Source organism: Erinaceus europaeus, chromosome 1 (genome assembly GCF_950295315.1).
Source record: "Erinaceus europaeus chromosome 1, mEriEur2.1, whole genome shotgun sequence".
NCBI lineage: Eukaryota > Metazoa > Chordata > Mammalia > Eulipotyphla > Erinaceidae > Erinaceus > Erinaceus europaeus.
In genome coordinates this window covers 24,801,926-24,824,641 of record NC_080162.1, presented here as the reverse complement: position 1 = coordinate 24,824,641, position 22,716 = coordinate 24,801,926, and the positions used below count along the sequence as shown (strand labels likewise).

The window sequence follows — 22,716 nt, the reverse complement described above, 5'->3', positions numbered from 1 at the left end:
TATATGATTAGCATAATTAGCATAATGAGTATATGATTGCATAAGCTCCAGAGAACTTACGCATTTAAGGACAGGTCTGGTAGAAAGGTGGCCCTTGCTACACCTGAGGAAGAAGGGTCCTGATATTGGGGCAGCTTGGAATGTTCCTACTCATGACCACAGAATGTGAGTTCGGATCTACAGGGATGCAGAAGTCACATAGGCTCCTAAGCTGAATATGGGCCCCAGATCACATCAAATCAGTGGGGTTTACAGTCAACAATATTTATACCCCTTTCCCATATTTGGGAGCTACTCTCTTCCCAGATCCAGCTTTCTGGTCCTTTTTCCAGCCATGACATCATCTCCCCAGACAATAAGTAGGATTCACCTGCATATCACATTTCAGGCTCAGGGGAAAAAAGAAAAACTAGTATAGTCACAGGCCCTTTGGAATATAACTAAAATATGTCTACTAGCTATCTATAGAATGGAGACACCCTCCCACACACACACACACAACTCTTCATCTACACTACTCCAGCTTTTAGATTCATGATTAGTCAACACTTGTTTGGCTTTATATGTTAACTCTCTTTTCAGCCACCAGGTTCCAGATGGTAGCATGATGCCAACCAGACTTCCCTGGACAGACATCCCCACCAATGTGTCCTGGAGCTCTGCTTCCTCAGAGCCTTTCCCCACTAGGGAAAGAGGCAGGCTGGGAGTATGGATCAACCAGTCAATGCCCATGTTCAGCAGGGAAGCAATTAGAGAAGCCAGATCTTCCACCTTCTGCATCCCACAGTGACCTTGGGTCCATATTCCCAGAGGGTTAAAGACTAGGAAAGCTATCAGGGGATGGGATGGGATCCGGAGATCTGATGATGGGAATTGTGTGGAGTTGTACCCCTCTTATCCTATGGTTTTGTCAGTGTTTCCTTTTTATAAATAAATAATTAAAGAAAGAAAGGTGGCCCTCCTCACCCCGCCCCCTTAGTTCCTGGTCTACACTGTACTGCTACTTATCCCTGGACCCGTGCATCATGTCATGGAAGGTGACTGAATGCTGCTGAGAGGCCATTAAGGACTCATGCCACCTGGTTAATTAGGATTTTCCTCTTTGGCTTATTTCCTACCACAGTTTTTTTTTTTTTTTTTTTCCCCCTCCAGGGTTATTACTGGGGCTCTGTGCCTGCACTATGAATCCACTGCTCCTGGAGGCCGTATTTTCCCTTTTATTAACCTTGTTGTTTATCGTTGTTGCTATCATTATTATTGTTGTTACTGCTGTTGTTGTTGGACAGGACAGAGAGAAATAAAGAGAAGAGGGGAAGAAAGAAGGAGAGAAAGACAGACACCTACAGACCTGATTCACTGCTTGTGAAGCGACACCCCTGCAGGTGGGGAGCCGAGGGCTCGAACTGGGATCCTTATGCAGGTCCTTGCGCTTTGTGCCATGTGCACTTAACCTGCTGCGCTACCACCCAGATCCCCCACCACGGTTTTTAAGAACCTAATAAATATGCTGATTTTAGAAATCCCAGCAAAATGTTTTTTTAAAAAAATTTTCACAATACACTCCCTTGCCCAGAATACATAACACATGTGTTGTGCTCTCTTGTAGACTGAGGGGGTTCTCAACAGAGACACTGCTTCTTTCCATTTTTACCCTCTCCTCACCCTACTGCCAAAAAATTGGAACAACAACAATAAAAAGAACACAGAGAATCACTATAATTTTTTAAAGCTTTAAACAAATAATTATCAACTGATCTATGACAAGTATACGGAAACAGTATTTTTGTTGTGACTGAATAGTGATAACAGTTTAATACTTCTGTGAAACAATTAACAATGTACACGCAACTGTGATTATGCCCCAGAACTATATGAGGCAACTTTTTATTAGAGATACAGTTCATATAAATCATTGAAATAGTTTTTACTTAAACAAAAACAACAACAACAAAAAAGAAATGAAAATTGGTAATTAGCTCGAAAGGACAAGGAAGTGAGCTAGACAGCACGTGAAGTCTCTCTGAGCTTCTCTTAAAGATTTCATGTCTTAGCTGGGGTATGGATTGACCTATCAACGCCCATGTTCAGCAGGGAAGCAATTACAGAAGCCAGACCTTCCACCTTCTGCATCCCACAATGATCTTGGGTCCATACTCCCAGAGGGGTAAAGAATAGGAAAGCTATCAGGGGAAGGGGTGGGATACAGAGTTCTGGTGGTGGGAACTGTGCAAGTTGTACCCCTCTTATTCTATGGTTTTTGTCAATGTTTCCTTTTTATAAATAAATAAATAAATAAATAAAATAAATAAATAAATAAATAAATAAATAAAGATTCCGTGCCTCCAACTCAGAAACTCCCAGCTAACAGGGAAATTCAGTACTTCTCTGAATTTGGGGGTGAAAACACTGCTGATGGATGTGCTCAGTTCTTATAGAGACATTAAAAGCTAAGAAAACAAATTATGGAACTGGTTTTGGGTAGGACAAAATGCTTCCAGGTACCCATAATGAAAGCTATCCCTAGAACAGCAGAGGTTCCAAAAATTAAACAGGAAATCATAGCCAAGAGAGAAGGATACTAAGATGCTCACATAGGATAATAAAAGATTCTGTTTGCTTCTCCCTTCCCAAAGTAGAGCCGCCTGAGTAGGCTGATTAGTAGTACTGTGTCTAGATTTATGTTTTCTTTTTAGAAGAGATAACACATTTGTAGGATGAAAAAAATCAAATTATACAGAAGGAAATTTATGCATATAGTGAAAAAAATAAGTTTATTACATTTCTGTGCCACAGATATCATTCCACTGTATACTCAAATATACATAGTTCCATCATATGCTAAGCACACGTGTCCCTTTATATCTGAGTCACCTGCACTTAACCCGCTGTGCTACCGCCCAACTCCCCCTTTATATTTGATAATCTCCATCAATGCATTTAAATCTACCTCTTTTAAAAAATAACTGTAGGGGGCTGGTGGAAGCACATGTGGTGCGAAATGCAAGATCCTGGTTTGAGCCCCCAGATCCCCACCTGCGGGGGGGTCACTTCACAAGCGGTGAAGCAGGTCTGCAGGTGTCTTTCTCTCCCCCTCTTCTCTCCACTTCTCTGTCTTATCCAACAACAACAACAGCAGTAACAATAATAACAACAAGGGCAACAAAAATGGGGGAAAATAGTGGCCTCTACGACCCCATCTCCCCAGAACCCTGCCCCAGTAGGGAAAGACAGGGACAAGCTGGGAGTATGGATCAACCTGTTAATGCCCATGTCCATCATGAAGCCATTACAGAAACCAGTTCTCCTGCCTTCTGCACCTCATAATGACTCTGGGTCCATGCTCCAGAGAGATAAAGAATGGGGAAGCTTCCAATGGAAGGGATGGGATATGGAACTCTGGGGGTGGGAAATGTGTGGAATTTCACCCCTCTTATTCTATGGTTTTGTCAACATTTTCTATTTTTTATTTTATAAGTAAATTAAATTAAAAAAAAAAAAAGGAATAGAGGCAGCACCATAGAAAAAAGTTGCCAGATATATATAACAAGAGATACATAGCTAGAGAAATAACAGTCAACCTATATCTGTAACCTTGGGAGAACTGTGATAGTTTCCAGTGGAGGGAATGGTGATATAAAATTTTGGTGGTGGGAATGGTATGAAATTATACCCATGGTAACTCATAATTTTGTAAATCAATAATACACCATGGTATCTCATAATTTTGTAAATCAATAATACATCATGGTATCTCATAATTTTGTAAATCAATAATACATCACTAATAAAAATGTAAAAAAGTGGCTTCCAGGAGCAGTGGATTTGTAGTGCAGGCACCGAGCCCCAGTGATAACCCTGGAGGCAAAATAAATAAGTAAGTAAGTAAGTAAGTAAGTAAGTAAATAAATAAATAAATAAATAAATAAATAAATAAATGTAGTGGTCCAGGAGGTGGCGCAGTGGATAAAGCATTGGATTCTCAAGCATGAGGTCCCGAGTTCAATCCCTGGCAGCACATGTACCAGAGTGATATCTGGTTCTTTCTCTCTCTTCTCCTATCTTTCTCATGAATAAATAATTACTTAAATTATTAAATTAATAATTATTTAGACAAAAATAACTGTAGAGTGGAGCTGAGAAATGGCTCACACAGTAAGCCCTCAGCCACCTCAGGGAAACATCATGCAAAGGGAAAGCTTCATGAGTGACGAAGCACTGCTGTTTCCTTCTTGAGCCATATCTCTCTCCCTGTGAGTTAGGGGGAGATAGAGAGGGAAAAAAAGAGGCACCTGCAGACCTGATTCACTGCTTGTTATGTAACAACCGCCCCCTCCACCCCCCGCAGGTGGGGAGCCGGTGGATCAAACTCTGATCCTTGTGCAGGTCCTTGTGCTTTATACTGTGTGCTTAACCAGGTGTGCCACCATGCACCCTCCTCAGATTCTTTAACTTGTTTTTAAGCAATCTTATTGCAGTTTTTAAACTACAGAGGGCTAGGAAATGGCAAAACCAGTAGGGCATACACATTACAATTCACAAGGACCAGGGTTCAAGTCTCTAGACCCCATTTGCAGGAAGGAAGCTTTGTGAGTAGACAAATAGTACTGTAGGTATCTTTCTCCTTCTCTATCTTCCCCTTTTCTCTCAATTTTTCTCAGACTCTAACCCCCTCCCAAAGAAAAAAAAGGAAAAAAAAGTTAAAAAAAAAAACTGCCAGAAGTGATGGATTTGTTGTGCAGGCATGAAGCCTCAGTGACAATTCTAGCAGCAATAAATAAAATAATAATAATTATAATTACTTGTATCTCTAATTGAAAATGAGATTAAATTTAATTTCATATGTGTAACATCTACTTTCTTTTTTTTTAAACAATTTTTTAATAAGGTGCCACTTTTTTGTTTTATTTATTTATTTTTGTATAGAGACAGAGAGAAACTGAGAGAAGATAGAGGGGGAGAGAGACAGAGAGAAACCTGCAGCCCTGCTTCTCCACTAGTGAAGCTTTCGCACTGCAGGTGGGGACCAGGGGCTTGAGCCTAGATCCTTGCGCACTGTAATGTGCGCGCTTAACCAAGTGCGCCACCACCTGGCCCCTCTACTTTGTTTTTATGTGAACTATTTGTATTATTTGCTTGTTCTGTCCTTCTAATATGTCAAGGAAGTTAAATTTTGATATAAACATGCAAACATTTATACCATGTTGTTATGTATCTTTTGACATCATGAATTATTTCCATGTATAAATTTTATTTCATGTCATATAAAACTCCCTTAAGTGTTTGGAAATGTTTTTATTATGGTTAGAAAGAAACTTCCCTATTCCCACATTAAAAAAAAAAACTTATTTTATTTTAAACATATATAATTTCATTTGTCACATTTTAATCTTTATGCATATAAAATCTGTTTTTTTTAATGTCTTATTTATTTTATATGAGGCATACAGAAAGCGATAGAATCAGAGCACCACTTAGCTCTAGCTTACAGTGGATTGAACTTGGAACTTCAGAGCCTGAGTCAGAGTCTTTTGTGTAACCATTATGCTATGCTATTTCTCTACTTCCAGGATTATTGCTGGGGTTCGGTGCCTGAACCACAAATCCATTGCTCCTGGAGGCCATTTTTTCCCTTTTGTTACCCTGGCTGATTTTATCGTTGTTGTGGTCACTGTTATCGTTGCCACTGATGTCGTCTTTGTTGGATAGGACAGAGAGAAATGGAGAGAGGAGGGGAAGACAGAGAGGGGGAGAGAAAGATAGACACCTGCAGACTTGCTTCACCGCTTGTGAAGCGACACCCCTACAGGTGCGGAACTGAGGGCTCGAACCGGGATCCTTCTACCGGTCCTTGCGCTTTGCGCCACCTGCGCTTAATCTGCTGTGCTACCGCCCGACCCCCATTTTTCTACTTCTTATATGTTTTATGTAGAGACTAAGAGAGGGAATCTGGGAAGGTAGCTCAGCAACAGACCACAGAACTGGCATGTGTGAGGTCCGTGTTTAATTCCTGCACTACATATGCCAGAATGGTGTTTAATTAATTTATTAGGGAGAAAGAGCCCCAGCAATAACTGTGGAGGCAAAAAAAAAAAAAAAAACAGAAGAAAGAAAATAACTCAAAATACATAAATTAAAAAAAAAAGTTCAAGTAGTCCCTCTGCAGGTAAGAATCAGGGACTCAAATCTGGGTCTTCGCACAAGCTAATGTGCACTCTACTGGATGTGTGACTTCCTAGCACCAATCAGCTTTAATTTTTATAAGCTAAAATCACAAGAGGTAACTTTTGATTTGGAAAAAAAAAAAAATCAAAGAAAAAAAAGTCTCTAAAAGAAGTAACTGGTAAAGGCCAGAAGTGAAAAGAAAAGGGACAGTCACTAGATAACCAAAAAACCCCCTTTGTACAGCAGTGAGCTAGCTCAGGGGTGTTAAACACAGACATCTGGGTTATGGTTAGCTGGCTCTAGGATTGTGTACACTGAGCATATAAGTAAGCATGGTTCCAGAGAAAATATGATGAAAAAAAGAGAAGTTCACACTCACATGACACAATACTGATAGGATCTACTTATTATAGTCTCAAAGCTTGGAATGAAATTCTCAGTTCAGAGCCTGCTGTAGAGACTTTAAATTCTGGAATTTATAAAGACCTATAGGAATAGTGTAAGAGGCTAATGTTTCAGAAAGGCAGTATGGAACAGTGAAGAGACTGCTGAATCTACAATCAAATGAAGAATTTGCTTTTATCTCAGATAAATTTAATCACTTTAATTCTCACTTTAATTTTCCATAAAAGAGGAAAATAATACCTATATCATGACTATTGTCTAAACACAATAGATAAGCATTCATATGCTTTATCAATAAGTTCACTAACAAATATCAGTTGGTATAAAGTTAATACTTATTAGAAATTATAAATATCTGTGAAATGTTCTATATAAACATACACCTTTCTCAGACAGGATTTATGTAAATGATACTTAGAGTTCTTCAACTGCTCTTTTTATTTATTTTTTAATTTTATTTTATCTTATTTTTTGCCTCCAGGATTATTGCTGGGAATCAGTGCCTGCACTACAAATTCTCTGCTCCTGGAGGCCATTTTTCCCATTTTGTTGCCCTTGCTGTTAACCTTTGTTGTTGTCATTACTATTGTTGTCATTGCTGTTGTTGTTGTTGGATAGGACAGAGAGAAACTGAGGGGGGGGAGACAGAGAGGGGGAGAGAAAGACAGATACCTGTAGACCTGCTTCACCGCTCGTGAAGGGATCCCCCTGCGGGTGGGAAGCTGGGGGGGGGGGAGGGTTCAAACCGGAATCCTTAAGCTGGTCCTTGTGCTTCGCACCATGTGTGCTTAACCCACTATGCTACCACCCGACCCCGTCACCTGCTCTTTTAAAAAATTTTGTTTTGAGCTGAGAAGACAGCATTAATAATGGTTATGCAAAAGACTTTCATGTCTGTGGCTCTAAGGTCTCAGGTTCAATTCCCAGCACCACCATAAGCCAGAGATGAACAGTGCTCTGGCATTGCTCTCTCTCTAAAATAAACACAATAAAATATGTTTTTAAGAAAGTTTTGTCTGGGAGTTGGGTGGTAGTGCAGTGGGTTAAGAGCACGTGGCACAAAGCACAAAGACAAGCGTAAAGATCCCGGCTCGAGCCTCTGGCTCCCCACCTGCAGGGGAGTCACTTTACAGGCAGTGAAGCAAGTCTGTAGGTATCTATCATTCTCTCCCCCTCTCTGTCTTCCCCTCCTCTCTCCATTTCTCTCTGTCCTATCTAACAACGACGACATCAGTAACTATAATAAAACAAGGGCAACAAAAGGGAATGAATAAATAAAATTGTTTTAAAAGTTTTGTCTTTGTGGATAATGTGATAATTCACAAAAGAAAATCAAATTATGTAAAGAAAAAAATAATTCAATTAAAAATGTCTATTCTGGGAGTCGGGCAGTAGCGCAATGGGTTAGCGCACGTGGCACAAAGAACAAGTACCGGTGTAAGGATCTTGGTTCGAGCCCCTGGCTCCCCCACCTGCAGGGGAGTCCCTTCACAGGCAGTGAAGCAGGTCTGCAGGTGTCTCTCTTTCTCTTCCCCTCTGTCTTCCCCTCTTCTCTCCATCTCTCTGTCCTAACAACGACAACAACAATAAAAAAAAGACAAGGGCAACAAAGGGGAAAATAGATAAAAAATGTCTACTCTTTTTTTTAAATTTTTTATTTATAAAAAGGAAACATTGACTAAACCATAGGATAAGAGGGGTACAACTTCACACAATTCCCCCCACCTGAACTCTGTATCCCATCCCCTCCCCAGATAGCTTTCCTATTCTTTATTCCTCTGGGAGTATGGACCCAGGGTCATTGTGGGATGCAGAAGGTGGAAGGTCTGGCTTCTGTAATTGCTTCCCTGCTAAACAGGGGTGTTGACAGGTCGATCCATACAAAAATGTCTATTCTTAGAAGAGGCAAATGATGTGCAAAAGGAAAATATACAAGGTAGTATATGGAAATCATAGGAAATTTTGGAATTCATATCAGCTAAGAACCTAACTCTTGGTAACAAAAGTAACAGCAAACAAGAATTGACATAAATTACAGGCAATAGTACTAACATGTTTCTAGAGAAAATAAATATTAGATTATATGAAAGAGAAGAGCAAAAAAGCTTAAGACACATGATACTCACATATCAGTATGGTCAAATGCTAGGTACTCTTCTACTATTCCTTCAGAGACGATTATGGATTCTTCTCTTCCTTCTGAAGAACACAAGCTAGGGGATTTGGCAATGGAAGATGCTTGCTGGATAGTAGAAGATGACAAATGTAACTTCTTTCCCCTTATACCAAATCTGGGAGAGAAAAATACCAATTATGTGCAATACAGACAATTTTATAGTAATATTGTCACATGAGTTTCAGTTCAAATTTCATGTCCTGTGACACCTTCCTGGGCTACTCTAAACCTCAATAACCTATTCCTTTTTTTTTTTTTTTTTGCCTTCAGGGTTATCACTGGGGCTCAGTATCTATACCATGAATCCACTGCTCCTGGAGGCCATTTTTCCCATGCTGCCCTGTTGTCATTGCTGTTGTTGTTGGATAGGACAGAGATAAATCGAGAGAGGAGGGGAAGACAGAGAGGGGGAGAGAAAGATAGATACCTGCAGACCTGCTTCACCCCTTGTGAAGCGACCTCCCTACAGGTGGGGAGGTAGGGGCTCAAATCAGAGTCCTTGGGCCCCTCAGTTTAACTGAAACACTACATATTAAGATACACATAGCTAAATATTAGAATACTTACATCGTAGAATCTCTTTCTTGAGATAGCACCGCCTCATATGGAGCCGAAATAGTCAAAGGGGATCTAGGATAAAGTTCATAACCTTCACTTGGAGCGATTATCTGCTGACCCAGAATCCTTCAAAATAAACAACGTAAAGAGGTAATTAAGCATTTACGGCTGGCATGCATACACAATTTCAGTAACTTTTTAATGAATTTGATGATTATATAAAAAAACTCAGCACATTTAGTAGGATATTAATGAAGAATGAATGAGAGCCAGCAAAATAGCTCACTTGGGTAGTGCACTTACTTTGCCTTAGGCTCAACCAGGTTTGAGCCTGGCATCCACTGCATCACAAGAAGCTTCAGTGCTCTAGCAATCTGCTCACCCTCTCTCTATGTCTCTCTTTCATGTACACGCACTCGCTTTCAATTTGAAAACTCATCCCAGAACAGTGAAGCCCCAGCAATAGAAAAAAGAATGACTCCTGGCAGAAAATCTGAATCCAGCACCTTATTACAAGTGTCCCTCTCCTCCACAGAACAGACAAAACTAGAACTAGAACTAGAACCCTCTCCCAGCCCCTACTTAGCAAACTTTCAGAATTTCCCTCCATCTTCATTATATCTGTCCAAATGGGTGAAAGTCAGGCAAAATTAGTGAAACCATCAATTATTTTTAAAAGGCTTATTTCACAGGGAGAAGGGGAAGAGGGAAGAAAGACCAGAGCATCACTCTGGCATATGATATAACAGGCATTGAACTCAGGACTCTATGCTTACAAGTTCCACACTACATCTACTGCACTACATCCTAGGTCGCTGAAATAAGTGTGTGTGTGTATTTATTATGTAAATATATAAATATGTATATAAATAAGTTTGTACTTATTTATATATTTATATATATTATATGTATATTATATATAGTTGTTGTGTTTGTTTTTGTTTGCTGGTTTTCTTTTTACCAGAGCACTGCTCAGATTCAGTCAATAGTAGTGCTGGGGATTGAACCTGGGGCTTTTGGTGCTTCAGGTATGACAGTAAGTTATATTCTTAAGAACATAGGGAGTCGGGCGGTAGCGCAATGGGTTAAACACAGGTGGCGCAAAGCACAAGGACTGGCATAAGGATCCCGGTTTGAGCCCCCAGCTCCCCACCTGCAGGGGTGTCACTTCACAGGCGGTGAAGCAGGTCTGCAGGTGTCTTTCTCTCCCCCTCTGTCTTCCCCTCCTCTCTCCATTTCTCTCTGTCCTATCCAACAACAATGTCATCAATAATAACTACAAAAATAAAACAAGGGCAACAAAAGGGAATAAATAAATAAACATTAAAAAAAAGAACATAAAACTGTAAATTTTAAGATTGTCTAAGAGGCTGAGAGAGTGGGTCAGCAGTAAAGTATGTACCTCACAGGTATATGGTCCTAGGTGGGACCCCAGTACCATATAATAGGGTAGTAAAGACAAAATAAATGGCATTTCATGGGAGGATTATTGTTTTTGTCTCTCCCTTTAAAAAAAAAAAAGGGAATCGGAATCGGGCGGTAGCGCAACGCATTAAGCGTACGTGGCACAAAGCCCAAAGACCTGCGTAAGGATCCTGGTTCCAGCCCCCAGCTCCCTACCTGCAGGGGAGTCACTTTACAAGCAGTGAAGCGAGTCTGCAGGTGTCTGTCTTTCTCTCCCCCTCTCTGTCTTCCCCTCCTCTCTCCATTTCTCTATGTCCTATCCAACAATGATGACATCAGTAACTACAACAATAAACAACAAGGGCAACAAAAGGGAATAAATTAATTAATTAATTAAAAAAAAAGTCTACTATGTGAACTAATGTGATTTTGATCTAAGGAAATCTTCCTGACAGCCTATATCTCCTATCAAGTACATATAGAAATTTACTTATGGTAATAGTGACCCTATTTAAAAAAAAAAAAAAAAAAAGATAGCCATAAGACACAGATATCAACTACTAGTTTAAACATTGATTTACGCAGTTAGGGCTAGAGAGACAGAGCAACACAGTATTTGAATAAGAAGTTTTAGGCTTAATCCCTAGCACCACATAAAGCAGGAGCAGAGCAGCGTACTGGTGTCTGTGTCTCTCATAAAAATAAGCACATAAGCAGCCTAGAAGTGGTGCAGTGATTAGAGTGCTGAGTTCGATCACCAGTGTCTATCCCATAAACCAGCGTAGTGCTTTGGTTCTCTCTCTCAGGCTAATAAATAAATCATTTATAGATTTTTACTCAGGTGGTCTGGGAGGTGGTGTAGTGGATAAAGCACTTGGACTCTCAAGCATGAGGTCCTGAGTTCAATCCCTACCAGAGTGATGTCTGGTTCTTTCTTTCTCTCCTCTTATCTTTCTCACTGATAAATAAATAAAAATGATCTAAAAATAAAAAAATTTTCTTTTTACTCAGAGTATCATCAAAATTAATTCCATAAAGATTTCAAAATATAAGGTTTTATTTGGGAATCTGATTTTCAAATTTTAATTATTAGCCATGACCACAAGTTAACTGAGGTTTCAGTACCTGAGGTGAGGAAAGCTACATGTCCACTGCTGGCACTCTTCTTGAAGACTCTTAGTCTGTGCACTCAACTTCTGTTCGTACAGGAGCTCATCGATGGCTGTGAACATTGCCTGGACTTTTTCAGTGGCGTTTTGATCAAGTTCCTAGAATAAAATATTCCCCCCCAAAAGTAGGTTTATTTTGTGTGTCAAGCTTCATACCTATGTGGTTCCACTGCTCCCAACATACCCTTTCTCATTTTTCATCTGAAGATATAGTGAGGGAGAGAAATAAACTGAGGGAGGAGAGACACCAAAGCACCTGTTGTATGTACACAGTGGTCTCAATTCGCTGCCAAGGGCTTAAATCCAGATTCTTATACATGGCAAAGTATAACTCTAGCAGAAGAAGCTACCTCCTGGCCCCACAGGTAAAGTCATATCTCTTCTAAAAATTATAACAGTTGAAAGCATTGGATTTTACTTTAATTCCAAGATTTAGTCTATTTGAAATACTACTGGGTAATAGAGAAACACATTAGTGATTGGGCCCAGCAAAAAGACTAGATCCAGAGCTCAGATTTTTACTAACCTGGGCAGGGGAGATAACATAATGGTTATACAAAGAGACTCTCATGCCTGAGGTTTCAAAGTCCCAGGTTCAATCCCCTGCATCACCATAAGCCAGAGCTGAGCAAAAAAAAATAAAAATAAAAGAAAGAAAAAAGATATATACTAACCTGTAACTGTTTAAGTCTAAGAATCTCTACTGATCAATTACTATTCCATAACACAAAGAAAATATTTAAAAAGGGTGAAAACTGGTGATTCTTTACAACTATAAGGTATGGTAAATTTAAGCATTAAAATAAAAATAAACTATGTAGCAAAGTGCAGAAATGACATATATGGATAAAAACATATTAATTCCCAGAACAGTTCCCCAAGCACTCCATCAATGATAACAGACAACTCACACCATATCCCCAAGAGAAGTCCGAGCTGCCTTCAGTAGAGATCCTTGTTTTTCTACAATTTAGATGAGCAGACCTTGAAATTCCAGTGTCGGCTGATGTCAAAGGTGATTCTTGTGTGATGTCCGATGCACTAAATAGGTAATTTGGAACAATAAACAGAAAAATTCTTATATTTCCTCAAGTTGCTACAGCATTTACTACTCTGAAATTCAATAGGCTATAGGTTTATCTACAAATCTATTCACAGAGGCAAAAATAAGTGAAAAACTTAAAAGCATCATGAGGAAGTTCAACTTCATTCAACTGCTATAGAACAGATGACAACCATTCTCAATACTGTCAGTGGTAGTTTCCAATGGATACTTCAACATAACCTGTAACACATAGCCTTAACAAATATTAAGGGGCCAGGTGGTGGCGCACCTGGTTAAGCACACACACTGCGTGTGCAGGCTGTAGGCTCCAGCCTCTGATTCCCACCTGCTGGGGGGAAACTTCACAAGCGGTGGAGCAGGGCTGCAGGGGTCTTCCTCTCTGTTGCCCTCCTCCCCTCTTAATTCCTTTCTGGCTCTATTCAATAACAAATAAAAACATTTTTATAAAGTTAAAAAATACTCGCAAAGTGCAAGGACTGGCATGAGGATACCGGTTTGAGCTCCTGGCTCCCCACCTGCAGGGGAGTCGCTTCACAGGCAGTGAAGCAGGTCTGCAGGTGTCTGTATTTCTCCCCCTCTCTGTCTTCCCCTCCCCTCTCCATTTCTCTCTGTCCTATCCAACAAAAACGACATCAATCATAACTACAACAATAAAACAACAAGGGCAACAAAAGGGAATAAATAATAAATTTTTTTTTTAAGTTAAAAAATATTTTACTATAGTATCTAAATTTATATGTTTTTTTCATTTTCCAGCACTTTTATACACAGTAATTTTATGCTATTCTCAGAGCAACATGTTGTCAAACTAACCTTTTTCTTTTTACATATATATATATATTTATTTCCCCTTTTGTTGTTGTAGTTATTATTGTTGTTGTTACTAATGTTGTTGTTGTTGGATAGGACAGAGAGAAATGGAGAAAGGAGGGGAAGACAGAGAGGGGTAGAGTAAGATAGACACCCGCAGACCTGCTTCACTGCCTATGAAGCGACTCCCCTGCAGGTGGGGAACCGGCAGCTCGAACCAGGATCCTTAGGATGGTCCTTGTGTTTTGCGCCACATGGACTTAACCCACTGCACTACTGCCCAACTCCCCAAACTAACCTCTTTTATAAATAAATATTGTTTTTTTTATATTTATTTTTATTTATTTATTCCCTTTTGTTGCCCTTGTTGTTTTGTTCTAGTTATTATTGTTGTCATTATTGTTGGATAGGACAGAGAGAGATGGAGAGAGGAGGGGAAGACAGAGAGAGGGAGAGAAAGATAGACACCTGCAGACCTGTTTCACCGCTTGTGAAGCGACACCCCTGCAGGTGGGGAGCCAGAGCTTGAACCAGGATCCTTATGAGGGTCCTTGTGTTTAGCGCCACCTGCGCTTAACCCACTGCGCTACAGCCCGACTCCCACTAACCTCTTTTAAAAGATAAAGAATCCTGGGTTTTGGGGGGCTGGGTGGTAGGACAGCAGGATAAGTGTACATGGTGCAAAGTGCAAGGACTGGTGTAAAGATCCTGGTTCGAGCCGCTGGCTCCCCACCTGCAAGGGAGTTTCTTCACAAGCAGTAGAGCAGGCCTGCAGGTGTCTATCTTCCTCTCCCCCTCCTCTGTCAATTTCTCTCAGTCCTATCCAACAACACCACCAATAACAAGAATAACAATAACAACAAGGGCAACAAAAATGGGGGGTAAAAATGGCTCCAGGAGCAGTGGACTCGTAGTGCAGGCAGAGATAAGGCTGAAGGCAAAAAAAAAAAAAAAAAAAAAAATCCTGGGTTTTGAAAAAACTTAACCTTAGGGCAGGAGTAGATAGCAAAATGGTTATCTCAGCCCCCACCCAAAGGAAGCTTTGTTGCTGTGATCTCTTTCCCAATCTCTCTCGCTGCCTGTCTCTATCTTTAAAAAAAAAAAAAAAAAAGTTACAAAGCTAGTAAGTGGCAGAGCCAGGATTAAAATCAGATCTGGGGGCTGGGTGGTGGCACAGCGGGTTAAATGAACATGGCACAAAGCGCAAGGACCAGCTTAAGGATCTCAGTTCGAGGCCCCAGCTCCCCACCTGCAGGGGGGTTGCTACACAAGTGTTGAAGCAGGTCTGCAAGTGTCTTATCTTTCTCTCCCCCTGTCTTCTCCTCCTCTCTCCATTTCTCTGTGTCCTATCCAACATCAACAGCTATAACAATAACAACTTCAACAAAGGCAACAAAATGGGAAAAATGGCCTCCAGGAGAGTGGATTCATAGTGCTGGCACCGAGCCCCAGCGATAACCCTGGAGGCAAAAAAAAAATAAAATAAAATCATTTGAAAAATAAAAAAATAAAATCAGATCTGATGGGCTCCTCTTAAGTTTATGCTTTAAATTCATAATATTTTTTCTAGGTTACAGAAATAAGCATGATATTGCTTCTACTAGTTATTGCCAGAAGGAAAGTTGAATGGCATGGAAAGCATGATAAAAAAAATGTTTCAATTCTAAAAAAACAAAAAAACTGAAGGGTTTGCATGTAATAAGGTTACAAGTACACAGTCATGTTGATACCTTTGGGAGCTCGTATCTTTGTCATGGCTGTCATTTGTAGAGGAAGCTTCATCTGGCTGCTCTGGAAGAGGATGATAAGTAAAAGCATGTTTTGCTAGTCCTTTCCTGTGAAAGACAAAAAAACCCTTATTTTTTTATACTTATATATATTTTTTTATTTAAAATTTATTTATTTATTTATTTTCCCTTTAGTTGCCCTTTTTTATTATTATTGTTGTTGTAGTTATTGATGTTGTTGTTGTTAGATAGGACAGAGAAATGGAGAAAGATAAGACACCTGCAGACCTGCTTCACCACCTGTGAAGCGACTCCCCTGCAGGTGGGGAGCCGGGGTCTCGAACCTGGATCTTTATGCTGGTCCTTGTGCTTTGCGCCATATGTGCTTAACCCACTGTGCTACCACCCGACTCCTTATACTTACATTTTTTATGATTATATTTTCTGGGGCTGGGCAGTGATGCATCTGGTTAAGTGCAGATAGTACAAAGTGCAAGGACTAGCTCCCCACCTGCAGAGGGGATGCTTCACAAGCAGTGAAGCAGGTCTGCAGGTGTCTATCTCTGTCTCTCCCTCCTGTCTCAATTTCTCTATCATATTGAATTTAATAAATAAATAAATAAGGAAAAAATGGCAGCCAGGAGTGGTGGATTCATAGTGCTGGCACCATGCCCCAGCAGCTAGAATCCAAAAAAAAAAAGAAACTATATATTTTCTGTAAAGAAAAAAAGTATATACTTTTAAGTAAGCTGCTCTAGAAGTCAGTCATCTACTGACTCGTGGTCAAAAATTGTGGTCAGTCAAAATGCTCCAGTGGCCTGGGAGGTAGTTCAGTGGCTAAAGCACTTGACTTACAAGCATGGAGTCTTGAGTTTGATCCCTGGAATCATATATGCCAGAGTGATATTCTGGTTCTAAGTTCCAGCAATAACCCTAGTGGCAATAAAAGAAAAAGAAAAAAAAGCTGGGTAATGGATTCATGGGACTCTATGTGCTAATTCTGTACTTTCATGGGTTCCTACAATTATTTCAAAATTAAAAAGTACAAACCCAGTGCTGGTTGGTGGATTACCAAGTAGAGTGCACATATTACCATGCACAGGGATTCAGATTCAAGTCCCCAGTCCCCAGATCATACCTGCAGGGTCAAACCTCCAGGAGAGGTGGAGCAGTGCTGCAGGTGTCTGTCCTCCTCTTCCTCTCTCTATCTATACACACACACACACACGCACACGCACACGCACACGCACACACACACACACGTGCATATGGCAGTAGGGAATGGAGGATCATGCAGCCACCAAGGTCTAGCAATACTCCTACTGGCAAGGAATAAAATAAATGAAAAAGTTTAAAAAGGTACAAAATTAACGTAACTATCTAAAATCTTTAAATAATATATGTGAGTTACATTTTACTGTACAGTGTAGCTCTGGAGGTTCAACATATGCACTAGAACTATGGGGTCAGTTATTCTGTGTCCTAGTCCTAATCATCTATGGCTGGCCTTCTTTCTCCACAAATCCTGCAGCCACATAAATTTATGAAACACAGCACGTATAACACAGTTTCGCAAGTGTTCTTACGTAAGTATATACTATCAATCTCTAGTACTCTTACTTCACAAAGAAAGGAAACAAGTACAAAGAGATTAAGTGCTTGATGTCACATGACTAGCAAATTATTATTTTTTAAAAATATTTATTTCCTTTTGTTGTCCTTGTTTATTATTGTTGTAGTTATTATTGTTGTTATTGTCGTTGTTAGACAGAACATAGAGAAATGGAGAGAGGAGGGGAAGACAGAGAAAGGGAGAGAAAGACAGACACCTGCAGACCTATTTCACCACCTGTGAAGCAACTCCCCTGCAGGTGGGGAGCTGGGGGGCTTCAACTGGGATCCTTATGCCTGTCCTTGTGCTTTGCATGGCCACGTTCACTTAACTCACTGCGCTACCGCTGGACTCCCCGGCTAGTAAGTTATAAAGGATTCAAATCCAAGGAGTCTGGATCTGAAGCATCTCTGAACAAAAGGATAGTTTGAGATTTTAATCAACTGTAGTAGGTTTATAAGAAAAAAGTATTTAATAAAAGACCAGAGCACAGCTCTGGCCATACCCAGTACCAGGGATACCCAGTTTTGCAAAGAATGCAGTGTACTCTGAGCTCTATCTCCCAGGCAGCATACAAAATAAAACAAGGGCCTAATCGGAGGGTGTTTTACTTAAAATTATTTATCCAATGATGAGGTTGGATCTGTGCAGAGTTAACTATATTTTCTTATTTAGTGATTGCTTGATTTGAATCAACATGGATCAGAAATGTGGGTCCTGCTAAGGAATAAGAACTTGAAGACACTGACATTACATGAGAAAATATCTACGGTGCTCAGAGTCTGAAGTATATAGGGGACAACGTCAGTGCTGAGATTTGCTTCCTTATTCACAGATGAGGGTCAGGATGGGAAAAAAAGAAAAATACAGATGAAGCAAATATGCTCTACTAAAACTTTCCTAACTTGAATGGGGGTGAAGGACAGATAGTTCATTATACATTTGTTTGGAATATAGCATTGAAATTATCAAGCTGTATACTGAAAAAAAAAAAAACCTTTTTCCAAACTGTTTCCAAAATCCAGTATCTTTGTTGATATAACTGAGTTGGGGAGGGCACAACTGGTCTAATGCACATATTATAATGAGCAAGGACCCAGGTTCACGACCCGGTCCCCACCTTGTCAGGGGGAGAAGGGAGACGCTTCACAAGTGGTGAAGCAGGGCTGCAGGTGTCTCTCTGTCCCTCAGTCTCTTTCTTTAAAAAATTTTTTTTGTTTATTTATTATTGGATAGAGAGGAGAGGAAGAGAGACAGAGAGACACCTGCAGCCCTGCCTCACCACTCATGAAGCTTCACCCCTGCAGGTGACGACCAGGGACTTGAACCCGGGTCCCTGTGCACTGTAATGTGAGCGCTTTACCAGGTGTGCTACCTGCCCCCTCTATCTCTCCATCACTATCTCCCCCTGTTGCAAAAAGTATCCCCAAACACAAGACCAGAGGCGGTGAGGTGAAAAAGGGAGATTTTATACACGGGTGGACTACAGAACTAAATAATTTCGGTAATTTCTCTGCGCCTCTTATAGGGGTGACTTCTAGCTTTATAGGATTTTACAGGCATGCTTACATTTCAGTTGCATACAAGCAGCCGGGAACTCATCTCTTCCTCCTTAGGTCCAGGCAACCTGGATTTCTACCCTAACAGCTCTTATCTTCACGGGGATACCTCTGGCTGTTCTGCTTAGGAGTGTGTGTTGTGGGGGTGGGTAGGGTTGCAGCAGCAGCAACCTCTGATTGCCATAAGGTCAGGACACGAGGGAAATAAAAACAAGGTTATGACATAGGAATATTCAACTATTATCTACATCACCCCTTCCCTCTGGATTTCTCTGTCTCTATCCAATAAATGAATTGAGGGGAAAAAAAAAAAAAAAGAATTCAGCGAGCCACAGCACTGAAGCAACTTTGCAAGTGCCTGGCACTAGACGTGTTCGACTTGCAGTTCATCCACCTGCTAGTTATTTCCCAAGTTGTCACCGGCCACTGACTGGGGCCTGAAGCACCTTGGAAACTGCACCAAAGTCTGAGTCCCAGAGGGGCAGCGCCGGGGGGCCACTCCCAGGACAGCACTGACAACACACCCTCCGCTGGTGACAAAACAGAAGGGGCAGCCTGCGCCCAGCAAGCCTGGCAGGAAGAGAACGCCGAAGAAAACATTCTTTCCCTGGCCCAAGGAAAGGAAAAGAACGGGTCGAGGGTGAGACGAGGGAGTAGGACCCCCCAAATAAAAAAGCAAGCGCTGGGCCCGGCCGCTCCACCCCGCAGAGGCCTGCACTCACAGCTCCGAGTTCAGCGGCACCGCCTTCCGGGTGTATCTGGAGATCATCCTCTTCCTCCTCGGCCGCGGCCCCGGCGGGCACGCCAGGGTGGAGGCCTCCGGGCCAGGCCCTCCCCCGGGCTCCGGTGCGGCCCTCTCCCGCCACCTTCTGACTTCGTCACGCCCCGTCGCCAAGACCGCAGGTCACGACCACTCGGGGAGTCCCCACCTCTCCAGTCCCCCGCCCACCCTGCTGCTCGAGGGGACGGAAGTGACGTCAAGCCCGGGCGCCAATCTAATGCTCCCGCCGACTCGCAGGAGCCGTGACGCTGGAGTTCCGGGGTTCAGCGGCTTGTGGAGTGTTGCTGTCTCGGCCCGCAGACAGACGTCTGGCCTGGTCCACGATCAGGGACCGGGGCTGGCAGGAGACTTTCCCGTGTGCTCACGCGGGGGGAGTGGCTGCTGAGGAAAAGGTGCCGGTGCGGTCTGGCGGAGAGGCAGGAGAACCGTAAGCTCAACCGGCCTGGATTTGTCAGGTGGGAGAGGAGGAGGGAGTCTACTCTGTAAATATACTAGAACTGGGTTGCAAGCCAGGCCCTTTGCTGCTTGGTCGTTTCGCTTTCACTGCTCCCGATTTTCGTTCTTTTTTTTTTTTTTTAAATATTATTTTGTTTATTTTTATTATTTTTATTTATTTGATAGAGACAGCCAAAAATCGAGAGGGATATAGAGAGGGAGGTAGACATCTGCAGCACTGCTTCACCAATTGCAAAGTTTTCCTCCAGCAGGTGGCTTGAACCTGGTACCTTGCGCATTGTAACCTGTGCGCTCAACCAGGTACGCAACCACCCAGCCCCAAGAATTCTAAAATATTTTAATTTATTATTGGCAAGAGAGAGAAATTGAGGGGTGAGGGGAAACACAAAGGCATATATACACAGAGACACCTACAGCCCTGCTTCATCACTTGTGAGGTTCCCCTGCAGGTGGGGGCCGGGGACTTGAACCTGGGTGCTTGTGCATGGTAACAAGTGCACTCAACTAGGTGCGCCACCAGCCGCTCCCCCCACCCCTATTTTCTCAACTGTACAGTAACTTCAGAATGATCAAGCTTACAGTAAGCCTAAGTGATCTCAAGTCCTTTCCAGTCAGGACGCTTCTTTCTTCCTTTCTTTCTTTCTTCCTTTCTTTCTTTTAACATTTATTTATTTTCCCTTTTGTTGCCATTGTTGTTTTTTTTTTAATTCTTTTTGTAGTTATTATTGTTGTTAACCAGCTCGACTTCCAGGACGCTTATTTCTTAACATAAAGTGTCCTTGACATTAGGTGTGAGAGGCAGCATCAGTGTCTGGCCCTGTGGTTCAGTTGAAAGGCTCATTTATGGTTTGCACAGACTGGTGAGAGTGGCTGGATAGAAGATCCAGGTTCCTCTCGACCTTGTTTTATTATGTTAATCCGATACAGAGAACTGAGAAAACAAAAACTCAAAATTGGTCTCTTAGAGTATGCCACCCACCTTGCCTTCCTTTACATAATCTCAACTGGCAACTGTTACTTTTGCAGATAGCTACCACCTCTTAGTATATACAAGATATATCCCGAGGCAAGAAAGTGATATTGGGGGATTCGGGCGGTAGTGCAGCTGGTTAAGCGCACGTGGCGCAAGACTCCGGATCCCGGATCCCGGTTGGAGCCACTGGCTCCCCACGTGCAGGGGAGTCACTTCACAGGCGGTGAAGCAGGTCTGCAGGTGTCTATCTTTCTCTCCCCCCTCTGTCTTCCCCTCCTCTCTCCATTTCTCTCTGTCCTATCCAACAACGACGATAGCAATAACAACAAAAATAACTACAACAATAAAAAACAAGGGCAACAAAAGGGAATAAATAAATATTTTTTAAATAATTTTAAAAAAAGAAAGTGATGGTGCCGTGTCTCACACCATTTTGTTGGTACAGCTACCAAGAGGCCACAAGGCAGCAGACTACGAATCCGTGAATGAATGCATGGAAGGTGTTTGTAAAATGTATGAAGAGCATCTGAAAAGAATGAATCCCAGCAGTCCCTCTATCACATACGACATCAGTCAGTTGTTTGATTTTATTGATGATCTGGCAGACCTCAGCTGTCTTGTTTACCGAGCTGAAACCCAGACATACCAACCTTATAACAAAGACTGGATTAAAGAGAAGATCTGTATGCTTCTTGGTCGTCGACAGGCCCAACAGGCTGGGAAATAAGCTGGAAGCATGAGGGGCGTGGGGTTGGGCTCAGAACACAGATGGGGGAAGGGAACAGCCTCCTATAGCGAAGGTTTTGTATTGCGGTAATCCTGTTTCCATTGTGGTACATTCTAACCCATACAGACAGTGTTAGAGAAAATGTGAGGATCTGGTTCAAGCTAAAGTCCACTTGCCCCTTTCTCCCACTTTTTTTTTCTTTTTTTTTTTTTTTACTTCAATCATTTCTATGATGTTTTAGATGGAGGTGATTCTTTGTCAGTTTATGTTGGTTCCAGTCCTTCCAAATGTTCATACCCGTATAATACTCATTATATTAACCCTTCTACAAGGTGGAGTGGGGGGTGGGGGTGGTGACAATAGTTGATTGTGTCCTCAAGATGAAGTGTTAGTGGAAAAACAAATAAATGTTCTTTAGTTACAAAAAAAAAAAAGTGATATTGGATTTCTGTGGAGTGTATTTTATCAGTTTTTCAACATAAGTCTAAGTACAGAGAATGTTAATTTGAAGTGTAATATGTGCTAAACAATTATTAAGGGCGGGGTAGAAGCATAATGGTTATCCAAGCAGACTCTCATGCCTGAGGTTCCAAAGTCCCAGGTTCAGTCCCCTGCACCACCATAAGCCAGAGCTGAGCAGTGCTCTGGTAAAAAGAAAAAAGGGGGGGGGGGGAGTCAGTCTGCAGTAGTGGTAGTACAGCAGGTGGCGCAAAGCACAAGGACCAACATAAGGACCCCAGTTTGAGCCTCCGGCTCCCCACCTGCAGGGGAGTCACTTCACAGGCAGTGAAGCAGGTCTGCAGGTGTCTGTCCTTCTCTCCCCCTCTCTGTCTTCCCCTCCTCTCTCTTTCTCTCTGTCCTAACAATGACAACATCAATAACAACAATAAAAAACAACAAGGGTAACAAAATTAAATAATTTTTTTAAAAAAGGAAAGTAAAACTTAACATTTAAAGAAAAAGAAATATATGTGTGTGTATATGTGTGTATTATATATATATATATAGAGAGAGAGAGAATGTGACACTGTACTTGAGATGGGACATGGTCAGGGTAAAAAAAAGCAAGATGGTGATGTGTGGATAATTCATTTTGGAAAGCAGTGTTAATGGAAGCACCTGAAGTAGTTT

At 41.5% G+C, this 22,716-nt stretch overlaps 3 protein-coding genes across 8 annotated transcripts in view; 2 read left to right on the top strand and 1 right to left on the bottom strand.

Moving 5' to 3' along the window:
* Window positions 1-19,564, bottom strand: part of FAM149B1 (family with sequence similarity 149 member B1) — a 39,423-nt gene extending 19,859 nt beyond the window's left edge. For 3 of the 5 annotated variants that reach the window (XM_060203518.1, XM_060203476.1, XM_060203600.1), the window contains exons 1-6: window positions 19,371-19,564; window positions 15,481-15,585; window positions 12,786-12,915; window positions 11,831-11,973; window positions 9,311-9,427; window positions 8,694-8,858 (exon numbers count right to left, since the gene is read on the bottom strand). In XM_060203518.1, the coding sequence (XP_060059501.1) occupies window positions 8,694-8,858; window positions 9,311-9,427; window positions 11,831-11,973; window positions 12,786-12,915; window positions 15,481-15,585; window positions 19,371-19,417 (707 nt within the window). In that variant the 5' untranslated portion in view covers window positions 19,418-19,564. The remainder of the gene's footprint in view (window positions 1-8,693; window positions 8,859-9,310; window positions 9,428-11,830; window positions 11,974-12,785; window positions 12,916-15,480; window positions 15,586-19,370) is intronic. The other 2 variants (XM_060203656.1, XM_060203555.1) reach the window with 2 other exon arrangements.
* A 17-nt stretch (window positions 19,565-19,581) lies between these two features.
* Window positions 19,582-22,716, top strand: part of ECD (ecdysoneless cell cycle regulator) — a 34,928-nt gene continuing 31,793 nt past the window's right edge. For both annotated transcript variants that reach the window (XM_060203402.1, XM_016195334.2), the window contains exon 1: window positions 19,582-19,884. The gene's annotated coding sequence lies outside the window, so the exon portion shown is untranslated. The remainder of the gene's footprint in view (window positions 19,885-22,716) is intronic.
* LOC103128560 (enhancer of rudimentary homolog) lies at window positions 20,451-21,910 on the top strand. Its single transcript, XM_060191332.1, has 2 exons — window positions 20,451-20,475; window positions 21,263-21,910. The coding sequence occupies exons 1-2, from the start codon at window positions 20,451-20,453 to the stop codon at window positions 21,583-21,585; spliced, it is 348 nt and encodes a 115-aa protein (XP_060047315.1). The 3' UTR covers window positions 21,586-21,910.